Source organism: Myotis daubentonii, chromosome 3 (genome assembly GCF_963259705.1).
Source record: "Myotis daubentonii chromosome 3, mMyoDau2.1, whole genome shotgun sequence".
Lineage (NCBI taxonomy): Eukaryota > Metazoa > Chordata > Mammalia > Chiroptera > Vespertilionidae > Myotis > Myotis daubentonii.
In genome coordinates this window covers 204,898,639-204,912,101 of record NC_081842.1, presented here as the reverse complement: position 1 = coordinate 204,912,101, position 13,463 = coordinate 204,898,639, and the positions used below count along the sequence as shown (strand labels likewise).

Genomic DNA, 13,463 nt, shown 5'->3' with positions numbered 1-13,463 from the left:
AATCTTGATTGTTGTAGCTAATTCCAGGGAGGGTTTGACCTCCAGGCCAAGTGGCTATGAGAATCAGCTGTGTCAGCAGTGAGAGAACTTCTGTCCTCTAGGGAGGTGCTAATCTAGCCTTTGCCTGAGGCTATCCGGCAAATGCCTCTGTGCAGGGCTTGGGCGGGGCGGGTCGCACAGGATCAACAGGGTGGGCCGGAGAGAGCAGTTATGGCGGCTCTCAGTCCTGTCCCCAAGGGCTCTGCCTCTCTGAGTCCCAGCACCCGCTGCAAAGCTCGGAGAGAAAGCTGCACTCGCTCTGACCGAAGCCAGACAGTCCCGCTTCTCCCGTTTGAGTCTAGGTCCCTAAAGACTCGCCTGTATCTGGAGCTCAGAGTCTGCGACTCCCTCCCGATTGAAAACGCCAACCGCGCCCTCCGCCGCCAACCCGCTCCGCGCACTCCGCACCTCAGAATTTGACTTCAGCACTGCGCCTCCTCTGAGTGTCCGTGTGCGTTTCTCTTTCCTCCTAGTTGTAGGACTTCCACTCAGCCAGCGTTCCTGTGGTTCTGGGTGATGTCCCTTCCGTTTTTTGGTTTCACTTTTGAAGTAGTTGTTCAAAGCAGCAAACTCCGGCGTTAACCTATGCCGCCATCTTGGTTCTCCGAAACTTTCTATTTAACAATTTCTACACACATTTGAATGCTTGGTTTGACATTAGTGTTCAGGGTAACTAAAAAATGCTTACCTTTTTTTCCTTTAATCCCTGAAATGTGTCCCTTATCAGATCAGTTAAAAAAAAAAACTAGAGCTTTCGGGTCATAGAATCATGTGGTATCAAGATTCCAGTTACAAGTGATTATCAGATTTTTCTGGCAGTTCCTTAGGTTATGCTACTTTGGTTATGGTTTTATTTATTCTCTTTTCAGTTATTTTCTCACATAGAAACACAGGAAACCAGATGAAGGTCATTACTGAAAGGGACCGTTAGTTATTTCATTTTACAAATGAAACTAAGGCGCAGAATAAATACCTCATAGATAGATTCATAATAGATTCTAATCTGAATTCAGTTTTAATGAGACTCTTTGTTTAATGTTTTGCAAACAAATTGGGAGAATTTTAAAAAGAGAAGCTACATAATCAATAGTAAATAGCCTCTTATGCTATTATGCCTATTGATAACATATTGGGAGTTCTGCTTTAAGTCATCTCACCCTCAAAGTTTGTGAATATAAACCTTTGCTTTTCTTCTTTTTAAGTCAAAAACCCATTTGAAATCTTCATTACCTGTTGATGAAACAGTACTGTAATTATCCTATTTCTCTTGGTCCCATAATTCTGATTAACCCTGCTGATTTGAAACTGTCCCTTTTTTTGTAGTTAATAGTTCAGTGCCTACATTTCACTCATCTAAAGCTTATCTGTCTTGATATCTTTGCCTCTTGTAGCTTTTATTTTAAATCTATTCAAAGTGGAGTTTTAGTCTACACAAGGCATAAACAAATATAAATTTTAATTTAATAATTTCAGGATTTTCACTGGTAACAGAACCCTTCTTAATTTTAAAGGGAACCAAGACCAATAAACTTTAGAAAATATTTCCAGATTCATAGGAAATATGAGGAGCATGGCCTCGAGCTCCTCAGACCTCAAGGGCAGCACCAATACTGTTCTGGACAAGAAATTAATTAATTATATTATTTGGCTACTTGTAATTACAAATTTACCCAAAAGGTGGCACACTGGTTTAGTGTATATTTTAATAGATCTTTAGGAAGATGGCTATGAATTGATATAATCTGTATATTTCAGATGTAGTTTTAGTGCTCAGACAACTTTTATCCTTTGCCTTTGGGGACTGTTTTCAGTTAACAGTATGTAACTCTTGAGCAGTGTACATTTTAAAACTCAAGAATTTGGAGCTGTGACACCCAGATTTTGGGCTTTAAGCCACTAATAAGTGTTAAATTCAAAATATCTGTTTGGAACATTAAATTTTTCTAGGCTTCAGTGCAGTTGTTCCTAGTAAGGTATTGGAAAATCACCTTGAGAGTCTTTTCAAAATACACTGGCTAGACCACAGCCCAGACCTGATGAATGCAAAGCTCAAATAAGTTTCCCAGGTATTCTGGTGTGTGCCAATTTCAAAACAATTCTCTTAAGGCTCTGTTTCCAAACTTTTTTCCCTTCATCACGTTAAGAATATTTTACATCATGACCCAGACTACATATTTATATACTGAAACAAAGATTTCATAAAGAATATTTATCTTGCCCTGGCTGGTTTGGCTCACTGGATGGAGCGTCGGCCTGGGGACTGAAGGGTCCCAGGTTCGATTCCGGTCAAGGACATGTACCTTGGTTGCAGGTACATCCCCAGTGGTGGGTGTGCAGGAGGCAGCTGATCGATGCTTCTCTCTCATCGATGTTTCTAACTCTCTATCCCTCTCCCTTCCTCTCTGTAAAAAATCAATAAAAAAATTATTAAAAAAAAAAAAGAATATTTATCTTTACTGCAAGCAACATTCTGATTTTCTATTCTTTAAAAATGGTGGTTCATAACCCAGGGTCTTGACTAATACTCTTGAACTGTAATTTGAAAACTGCTCTGAGGGATAGAGTAACAGTTGCTGCACTTTGGGTTAATAATGATTGAAATGGTGTCATCTAGATAACTTAATTATAAATGCTACTAACTCAGAATCAACTATAATTCTTCTTTGGTGCAGTGGTCGACGCAGGAGAAGTCCCTCCCCACCACCCACCAGAAGGCGACGTTCTCCCTCTCCTGCTCCACCTCCTCGACGGCGTAGGTCTCCCACACCACCACCAAGACGAAGGTATTTTATCAGATATGTTTGTTGGAGTTCATTAGAGAAACTGTGCTTGCTTATTTATCTATATAGTTATTAAGATCTTTAAATATCTTTGTTGACAATATTACAGCTGTCCCCCAATCTCTCCGTTTTTATCCTCTTCCACCCAGCCCCTGCCCTACCCAGGCCTTCACCACATTACTGTGTGTCCATCTTTGATTAATCCTTTTTTTTTCTTTATTGATTAAGGTATTACATATGTGACCTTCTCCCCCTATTGCCCCCACCTCCCCGCTCATGCCCTCACCCCTAGTGTCTCTGTCCATTGGTTATACTTACATGCATACATACAAGTCCTTTGGTTGATCTCCCCCCGCCACCCTTGATGAATCTTAGAGCACGTTTGAGCCTTTATGATTGAACTAGCTTAGAGTGATATTGCTCAGCCATTCAGAAAACACCACAAATATGATTCCATTTATATGAAAAATTCAGAACACAAATCTATAGATACAAAGTGGATTAGTGGTGTCTAGGTGGGAATGGGGAGTGATAATGGTTATACAACTACAAATATACTAAAAAACCATTGAAATGTACACTTTATACTCTTGCATGTACCCTTGACTGGAATCGAACCTGGGACCTTTGATTTTAGAGAGCAAGGGAAAGGAAGAGATAGAAACATCAGATTAGAGAGATTCATTGATCAGCTCCCTCTTGCACACCCCCTATTGAGGATTGAGCCCGAAACCCTGGGAATGTGCCCTGACCAGGAATTGAACCTTGACCTTTTGGTTCATAGGTCAACGCTCAACCACTGAGCCACAAGGGATGGGCAAAATGTACACTTTAAATAGCTTGCTTTTATGGTATCTGAGTCACACATAGATACAGAGAAATCAATTTAAAGGTAGGAACACTAATGTGGGGCAAAAGTAGGTTTACAGTTGTTTGTATGGAAAATAATATAAAATTCTGGTTATTGTAGTACTTTATGATAAACAGGAATTTTATTGTGATGTTTTTACTTAAATAAAGATAAAGGTATAGCATTTCCATTTAGAAAATACTCCCTTTGCCTGGTGCTAGTACAATACACGCAAGTACCTCATTTTATTGCACTTTGTAAATATTGCATTTTCATCAACACTGAGCCAAGATCCACCACCAACAAAAAGATGGCTCAGATGATGGGTGAGCATTTTTTAGCAATAAGATATTTTTAAATAACTGTACATACACTTTTTTAAAGAAATATGCTATTGCAAAAATACCACATGATCTCACTCATTCATGGGTAATAGAGACCATTATAAACTTTTAAACAATAATAGATACAGAGGCAGAGCTGCCTCAAACAGATTGTCAAACTGCAGTGGGAAGGCCGGGGAGGGTTGGGGGGCAGGAGGTAGTCGGGTAAGAGATCAACTAAAGGACTTGTATGCATGCATATAAGCATAACCAATGGACATAAGACACTGGGGGATAGGGGAGGCTAGGGGACTGTCTAGGGCGGGGAGAAAAAATGGACACATATGTAATACCCTTTGTAATACTTTAAGCAATAAAAAAAAGAAAAAAGAAAAGAAATATGCTATTGCACACTTAATAGATTACAGTATGGTATAAGCATAACTTATATGCACTGGGAAACCAATAAATTTATTTTACTTGATTTATTGCAATATTTGCTGTATTCCAATGATAGGAAACAAAATCCGAAGTATCTGAGATGTGCCTATATTGCCATAATTACTGGTTAGTTTTCTTTGTATACTATTTCTTGTTGGACCTTCCAGCTTAATGATGTATTTTTCCTATAGGACTCCTTCTCCTCCCCCTCGTCGGCGCTCACCTTCCCCAAGAAGATACTCTCCTCCAATACAGAGGAGATATTCTCCTTCCCCACCCCCGAAGAGAAGAACGGCTTCTCCCCCACCCCCTCCTAAACGAAGGGCATCACCATCTCCACCACCAAAGCGTCGCGTCTCCCATTCTCCACCTCCCAAACAAAGAAGCTCCCCAGCCAACAAGAGACGTTCACCTTCATTGTCATCAAAGCATAGGAAAGGGTCTTCCCCAGGCCGATCTACGCGGGAGGTCCGGTCACCACAACCAAACAAACGGCATTCGCCCTCGCCACGGCCTCGAGCTCCTCAGACCTCCTCAAGTCCTCCACCCGTTCGAAGAGGAGCCTCATCATCACCCCAAAGAAGGCAATCCCCATCTCCAAGTACTAGGCCCATTAGGAGAGTCTCCAGGACGCCAGAACCCAAAAAGACAAAAAAGTAAAGATATGTTATGCTCTTTGATTAGGAACATTAACTTGCATAGCTTTCTTTATGTTGAAATGCTCCTCTCCTCACCCCCGTTTACTATGAAATTACAGAAAGAATAAGCTGTGAATACAAACTTGTAAAGCAAATTCTGATTACTATTCAGAGACCCTTTTCTGTTTTCAGGATTGTTCCTAATGGCATAAACTAAATGCCATAGGTTTCTTTCTGGTTCTAAACTCTTAAGTGATGAATAGAATATTTCATTTTTGGTGGGTTTTTTTAAAAATATATTTTTATTGATTTCAGAGAAGAAGGGAGAGGGAGAGAGAGAGAGAAACATCAGTGATGAGAGAGAATCATTTATCGGCTGCCTCCTGCACACCCCCTACTGGGGATTGAGCCCTCAGCCTGGGCTTGTGCCCTTGACTGGAATCAAACCCGGGACTCTTCAGTCCACAGGCCAACACTCTAGTCACTGAGCCAAACTGGCTAGGGCTAGAATATTCCTTGCATGTCTATGTAAGACTGATAAAAGCTAAAAGCAGTCTTAAGTAAAATACTAGGAATTGGCATTGCTAATTTCATACAGAAAGAATCACTAACAGAATGGAAAGAGGATTGTGAGGCTTGAACTATTTAATACCAGGAGACTTAGATGATATAAATTTGAGTTAAAGTTTGTGATCTAGTTCTATAATGGTAGTTGGTCATTGTCTTTTAGGAAAGATCTCTGTTCTTGGATAATAAATGTTTTGTTTTGTTTTTCCCTTTGTCTAGAGCTGCCTCACCAAGCCCTCAATCTGTAAGGAGAGTCTCATCCTCCCGATCTGTCTCAGGATCTCCTGAGCCAGCAGCTAAAAAACCCCCAGCACCTCCATCTCCTGTCCAGTCTCAGTCACCCTCTACCAACTGGTCACCAGCGGTACCGGTGAAAAAGGCTAAAAGCCCAACACCAAGCCCATCACCTGCGAGGGTATGTGTCTGGTCTGTTTTGGATATCCTTTATAAATGTACTAGAGGCCCAATGCACAGAATTCGTGCAAGGGTAGGCCTGCCTTCCCCCGGCTGCCTGCACCCGGCCCTGCTCCCCGCCCGCACCCTGGCCTGGCGCTGCCTGCGTCTGCCACCACCACCCCTTCTCCCCCCCCCTCCCCTGTTGATTGCCCCTTTGGCTGGTGACCTGGGCCTCCCTCTCTGGGGTGATCCTGGGGCGATGGCGGAGCCCCCTGACCAATCGCATCACACCGGCCTTGGCTGGCCTGGCGCCAGTTCATGTCATAGCGTGGTCATCGGACAGTTGTTCTGCTGTTCGGTCGATTTGCATATTATGCTTTTTTATTATAAATGTGGTCACTTGGAAGCAGAGAACATTTTTGTCTTTTGTAGCTCAGAGAGCATTGTTTTCTGTGGTTCAGATAGACTTCAAGGAGGTACAAATTAAGTGTTGTTGGTTGCATCAGCAATCCATTAAAGTACTATAGCAACCCACTAATTTGTGATATATCTAACACTGTTAAACTCAAGAATCTTGGTGGTTGAGATTGGACTCTTTAGAAAATCTAGAAAAACAGAAAGAAATTGCCCATGGTTCTATTATCTAGGTCAGTGATGGCGAACCTTTTGAGCTCGGCGTGTCAGCATTTTGAAAAACCCTAACTTAACTCTGGTGCCATGTCACATATAGAAATTTTTTGATATTTGCAACCATAGTAAAACAAAGACTTATATTTTTGATATTTAACAAAGAAAAATCAACCAAAAAAATGAGTTCGCGTGTCACCTCTGATGTGTGTGTCATAGGTTCGCCATCACTGATCTAGGTGAAAAACACTTTAGTATTTTTACTGTTTTCTCTAGAGTTTGATACATTTGGGGATGCCTAATTAAGATCATGCAAATCAATGCAATTTTTTATTTTAGATTGTGCCTATATAAATATGATATTTTTATAAAGGAAAAATGTGTATCACAAAGAAGACACTAGACTGCTGGCAGTGGTCGGCAAACTCATTAGTCAACAAAGCCAAATGTCAACAGTACGATTGAAATTTCTTTTGAGAGCCAAATTTTTTAAAACTTAAACTATATAGGTAGGTACATTGTTATTAACTTAATTAGGGTACTCCTAAGGCTTAGGAAGAGCCACACTCAAGGGGCCAAAGAGCCGCATGTGGCTCGCGAGCCGCCGTTTGCCGACCACAGTGTTAGGGAAATGATGAGTGATTTGAATTTTTCTTCATTGCACTTTAATGCTTTTATTTTTTCAACAGGGGAAATACAGTTGACTCTTGAACTGCACAGGTCCACTTATAAGTGTATTTTTTTCTCAATAAATACACAATTGACCATCCATATCCCCCTAGTTTCCCATCAATGAATTCAATTAACTGTGGATCAAAAACAGTATTTTCAATCCACAGTTGGAAGGCTGACTGTAAACATTGTTTTTTGCCACTTTATCTAAGGGACTTGGTAATCCGTGAATTTCGGTATCCTCGGGGTTCTGGAACCAATCCCTCACGGGTACTGAGAGATGGCTATAATTAAATTTAGGGGAAGTAAAATATTATTTGTGTATTTTTTTAAGTCCTCAAGGTTATGTTTATTGATTATTTTGAGAGGGAAAGAGAGTGATCAGTATGTAAGAGACATCAATCTGTTGCCTCCTGTACATGCCCCAGCCGGGGATTGAACCCAAAACCTTTTGGTGTCCAGGATGATGCTCCAACCGAGCCATCTGGCCAGCGTTATTTGTGGATTTTTGACTTCGAGGGGGGTTGGTATCCTTTATCCCTGCATTCTTCAAGAGTCAACTGTACAGTGTTTCTATAAAAAAAAAAAAAAGAAACGTTGCAACCTGTGAAATACTAGATGGAATAAAAAGTACTTTATTGCTTTATCTAGTCCAGCGGTTCTCAACCTGTGGGTAGCGACCATTGGAAAACACATACAGCACATCAGATATTTACATTACAATTCATAACAGTAGCAAAATTACAGTTATGAAGTAGCAACGAAAATAATTTTATGGTTGGGGGTCACCACAACATGAGGAACTTTATTAAAGGGTCGCAGCATTAGGAAGGTTGAGAACCACTGATCTAGTCTTTGGCAAGCTACATAAGAATAGCATTCTTTCCCTAGCTGGTTTGGCTCAGTGGATGCAGCGTCAGCCTGTGGACTGAAGGGTCCCAGGTTCAATTCTGATCAAGGGCACATGCCTGGGTTGTGGGCTTGATCCTCAGGAAGGGGGTATGCAGGAAGCAGCCCATCAATGATTCTCTCTCATTACTGATGTTTCTAGCTCTCCCTCTCACTTCCTCTCTTTTAAATCAATTTTTTTTAAAAAATGTTTTTTTAAAGGGCTTACCCTCAAGCACAGCTAAGGAGCCTTTGGAGCCCAGAGGCTGACCCAAAAGGGCTCATTTTAAAAGTCGAGCAGATTTGTTTGAAGTCAGATAGTTAACAGGTTCAAGAACCAGAATTCAGCTCAGGCCTGTCTGAGTTCTGAGACTTTTCTTTCTATTGGACATGCCGCTTTTCCTTACATCTGGAAGTTGACCCTGACTCACAGCTAGCTTGTGGTCGGGAAACCTGGTTTAATGTGAAGTTAGTTGGGTAAGATTGTAAAAAAAAAAAAAAAAAAGCTTCCCGTCACAGTTCATTCTAGCTCTTAAAAATCTGTGTAAAATGTCTTTGAAGCCTTGAGACTGGTCCATTTAGTTATTTCCTTGGGTATATAAAAGGTTGAGTTGGCCCTGGCCAGTGTTTCTCAGTGGTTAGGGTGTTGGCCTGCACACCAAAGGCTCATAGGTTCGATTCCCAGTCAGGGGCATGTACCTGTGTTGCAGGTGCGGGAGGCAACCAGATGATACATCTCTCTCACATCGATGTTTCTCTCCCTCCCTCCCTTCCACTCTCTCTGAAAAGCAAGGGGGGGAGGGTGGAATATTATCCTCAGGTGAGGATTTTTAAAAAGGGGAGGAGTTGAATTGGACAGAATTTTAATGATTAATTTATTGCTGTTATTTTTCTGGATTTCTAGAATTCAGACCAAGAAGGGGGTGGAAAGAAAAAGAAGAAAAAGAAGGACAAGAAACACAAAAAGGATAAGAAGCACAAGAAACACAAAAAACACAAGAAAGAAAAGGCTATGGCTGCAGCTGCTGGAACCCCTGCAGCCATTGCTGCTCCCACCACCACATCAGCACAGGAAGAACCGGAGGCAGAGCCAGAGCCCAGGAAGGTATTAGAATCATTGTCCCTCGGTTTATACAAGTGGCTAAATTTTCTTCTTCTTTTTTTAATAATTGGCTACTTAGTTGTTAACTCTCTTGCTCTTTTTTCAATGACCTACCAAGAACAGGAATTTGCCAAAATTAAGGATAACGATATGAATGGCTACCATATAACTTAATTTATATTTTAAAAATAACTTCTCAATATAATTAATATACTACACAATTTGCCCTTTTAAAGTATATGGTTTGATAGGTTTAGTATATTCATAGAATTGTGCAGCTATCATCACAGTGTGATTTTGTTCTGTACTTAGTATCTCCTGGCAGTGTCTCGAGACTTAAGGATAAGAGCTTTCGGTGTGTTTTTTTTAGGAGACTGAAAGTGAAGCTGAAGATAACCTTGACGACTTAGAAAAGCACCTGCGGGAAAAGGCCCTGAGATCGATGAGGAAGGCTCAAGTGTCCCCACAGTCTTAGGTGGAAATGTTTGTTATGATGTAAATTTTATTTGGTTTGTACTCAATTCAATTTCAAAAAATGCTAAAATGTGTTTGAGCTTTAGACTATAACATTTGTTGTAATAATTACTAGGTTGAAGTTCACCATGTAAAAAAGGGCATGGATTTACATTGCAAAAGGTGTCCACAGTGTATTAGTGACATTCTTTTATTGACAGCTGACATAAATTCATTTAGAGTGAAATATTTTAAGCCAAAAAAAAAAAAGTTCCCTTTTTAAAAAAGGGGCTTTAAATATTGTTGGCATTTTTATGGTTTCTTTAAATGCCCCTGGCTATTCCCAGAGGTTTTCTTTCTTTTTGTTTTTTTTTTTCTTTACTTTTTCTCATTTGAGTCTTAGAACCCATTTAAGTTATGATGCTTCCAACCTTGTATGGTTTGCAGTTGCCCAGAAAATAAGACCACTGTTGAACTACTACAAAAGTACAAATGAACGTTTTAATGCCACCATCTTTCCTGTTGCCTGTGGAGTCTCTGCTGAAATGAATCAGGATCAAGCTCTAGGATGAGACAGAAAATGAAAGCATGCTGTTTGCCAGGACGCTGTGGGTTAATACTGATGTGTAACAAGTTGATTTGGAACACTGGAATTTCATTCTGTTCTGTTGTGTTTTTTTGTTAAGGCAGTTAACTAGTCCCAGGAAGGATCCTTCAGTTACGTCAATTTTGTTTTTTGAAATGTCATGGCTCCATTCATAATTTTGTCTTATTCTTCCAATTGGTATATACAACTTCAGAACTCTTGTATTTGAAAGGCTGGAAGGGCCCAGACTTTGAAATAGTGTCTTGTTTTCACTGTTTTGTTTTGGGTTTTTTTTGTTTTTTGTTTTTTTTCGTTGTTTTTTTTTTTTTTTTTTAACTAAAGCTATATAAAGCTTGTGGATTAAACAGAATAAATTTCTAAATTTAAAAATGTTGGCCACTTACTTTTACTTACTCATCTCAATACTGCAAGAAACCTACCTTAGAAATCTTAAAGTGCCTGCATTTTACCCCTTGGCACTTTGAGCAGAGTGGGGTTAGGGCAGCCGTGGGCAAACTATGGCCTGCGGGCCGGATACGGCCCGTTTGAAATGAATAAAACAACAAACAAGCAAAAAAGACGGTACCCTTTTATGTAATGATGTTTACTTTGAATTTATATTAGTTCACACAAACACTCCATCTATGCTTTTGTTCCGGCCCTCCGGTCCAGTTTAAGAACCCATTGTGGCCCTCGAGTCAAAAAGTTTGCCCACCCCTGGGTTAGGGTAAAGGAAAGAAAAAGGTGGTGAAGTAGTTGTACCATTTTTATTTTAATAATTAATGTGATAAGTGCTATGAAGGGAAAGTGGTGGAGCATATATAACGGGCAGGGCAAGTCGACCAGACATGAGCAAGTAGTATCTGTATAGGCCAGTGATGGCGAACCGGTGACACGCGAACTCATTTTTTTGGTTGATTTTTTTCCTTGTTAAATGGCATTTAAATATATAAAATAAATATCAAAAATATAAGTCTTTGTTTTACTATGGTTGCAAATATCAAAAAATTTCTACATGTGACACGGCACCAGAGTTAAGTTAGGGTTTTTCAAAATGCTGACACACCGAGCTCAAAAGGTTCGCCATCACTGGTATAGGCTGACACAGAAGGAACCTAGTACCTTCCAGCAAGTGAATAAAGGCTAATGGTGACTGGGCAGAGGGGGGTGTTGAATGCTTGCCTACTAACAAGTCATTTTTGCATTTAAGATTTAGCAGAGCAAAATATTTTGAGGAAACTTGGAGTTGACAACATTATATAAGGTAAAACAGCAACATTCATATGAAAGAAGTAAAGGCGTTTTTGGCACCATGACACATGGGCAGTTCATTTTATCCTAATTTCTGGCAGTTGAAACAAAGGAGAAAGTGCCTACATGTCTTAATTTCAGGAAAACTTAGGAGAGTTTTTTTTACCTAAAAGACATGGATAGAAAAGGGGCTGTTTTGTAGGTTGGATTTTAGAGTGATCTGTAACAAAACAAAAGCTTAAGATGCTTCTGCAGGGGCTGAACTAAGGTGGTCTAGAGTGACTGCTTTGGCAGAATCTTCATCTCCACTCCTCAATCTGCTCAGATTGTGCCTGCTGCCTTGCTCCTCCTCCAATCCATGAAAACTGATTACTCTCTCAGGGCCTTTGTTTCTATGGTTCCCTCATCCTAAAAGGCGCCACCTGCCAATCTCCTGGCTTGTTTTCCTGTCTTTCCTTAAACAGGCTTCCTTACCTGCTTTATTTTGTGTACAGCAATTACTGTTATTACCTGAGTCCTAGGAACTTGCTTTTGTTTTTGACTGCGTCCCCAGCACCTGGGACATAGAATCACAAATACCTGATGAATGGGTGAAAAAATGTTTAATCGTTACCTCTGTTTGCCAGTGCCAACGGGATTTGAGGTAAAGAAAATGAAAAGATGTGATGATGGCTTCCCTCAGAGTCGGTAGGACAGGATTTCTACCATAGTTTTCTGTGTCAGCGTGGTCAAGTTACTTGACCCCTAAAGCAGCGGTCGCCAACCTTCCGGACCTCACGGACCACCAGTGGGCGACGGCTGTAAAGTGCTGCCATTTCCTCTATGGGGAGTAATGGTGGGACCTACCGCAGGGTTTTTGTATGTTAGTTAAAACATACCAAGCAATGATCACACAAAGAGAGATTCCTTTGTTAGCTAACATGACGTATTCATTCTGGTAATGCAAATTTTAGTTTAGATATCTAAAGAATTTTAATCGATCACAACCCTATTTGATGCAGTTTTCTCCTTTTTTTAAAGATACAACATCACCATAAAGCTCACTATTTTACAGTGTGCAACTCAGTGGTATTTAGTACATTTGCAATATGCAACCATCATCACTATTCCAGTGTTAAAGGATAATTTGTTCAAGGTTAAGCCATGGTGCTACCTTTTTTTTTTGTAAGAGAACATTTATTGGGTAAATTACAGAGGTAGAAAAAGTAATTCCTGGAAGAAATGGGTTTAGGAAATGAATTATGGAGGTAAAGGAAGGGGGCCCTTGGAGCTTGGGAGTGAGGAAGATAATGGTAATGAGCCTGAGGGGTGGGGGAAGGGAAAGGGAAAGGAACTGCATGCTCTCCATTCTAAGGGTTTTAAGGGCAGAGTTTAGGGGAGGTCCCCGGGACAGATCTTAATATTCAGTAGCTTTCCAGGTGTGGCCATTCAGGGCCGGAGTCTCCACTAATAAATTAGCCGGCACCCTGCTAGGGGGTCATTATTCAATGCAGCTGGTCCTGATGTCAGCCTTGGCTGGTTTTATTGCTTATCTGGGCCTGGAGTTGAAACACAACTTGAGGCATAGATGTTATCTCTAGGGAAGAAAGGTCAGGGGGTCCAAACCTCATGACCCTGGGGTGAGGTCCCACCCTACAATTGATTGTCCATTGCTATGCATCTGGGGCTTGCCACCCTGATGACCTGTACCTGGCCCATCGTCCTTGCTGTGCTCTTGTGTGTCTAACTGCATTTATTTTTAATGCTGAATAATACTCATTTGTATAGACATCCACATTCTGTTCATCGGTTGGACATTTGGGCAGCTTGCACTTTCTGGCTATTATGAATAAAACAGCTGTGAACATTTA

At 40.6% G+C, this 13,463-nt stretch overlaps 1 protein-coding gene across 28 annotated transcripts in view; it reads left to right on the top strand.

The window, feature by feature from the left end:
- SRRM1 (serine and arginine repetitive matrix 1) overlaps window positions 1-10,752 on the top strand; it is a 36,357-nt gene extending 25,605 nt beyond the window's left edge. For all 28 annotated transcript variants that reach the window (XM_059690796.1, XM_059690797.1, XM_059690785.1 and 25 more), the window contains 5 exons: window positions 2,712-2,822; window positions 4,625-5,089; window positions 5,858-6,053; window positions 9,126-9,326; window positions 9,694-10,752. In XM_059690796.1, the coding sequence (XP_059546779.1) occupies window positions 2,712-2,822; window positions 4,625-5,089; window positions 5,858-6,053; window positions 9,126-9,326; window positions 9,694-9,798 (1,078 nt within the window). In that variant the 3' untranslated portion in view covers window positions 9,799-10,752. The remainder of the gene's footprint in view (window positions 1-2,711; window positions 2,823-4,624; window positions 5,090-5,857; window positions 6,054-9,125; window positions 9,327-9,693) is intronic.
- The last annotated feature ends 2,711 nt before the right edge of the window (window positions 10,753-13,463 follow it).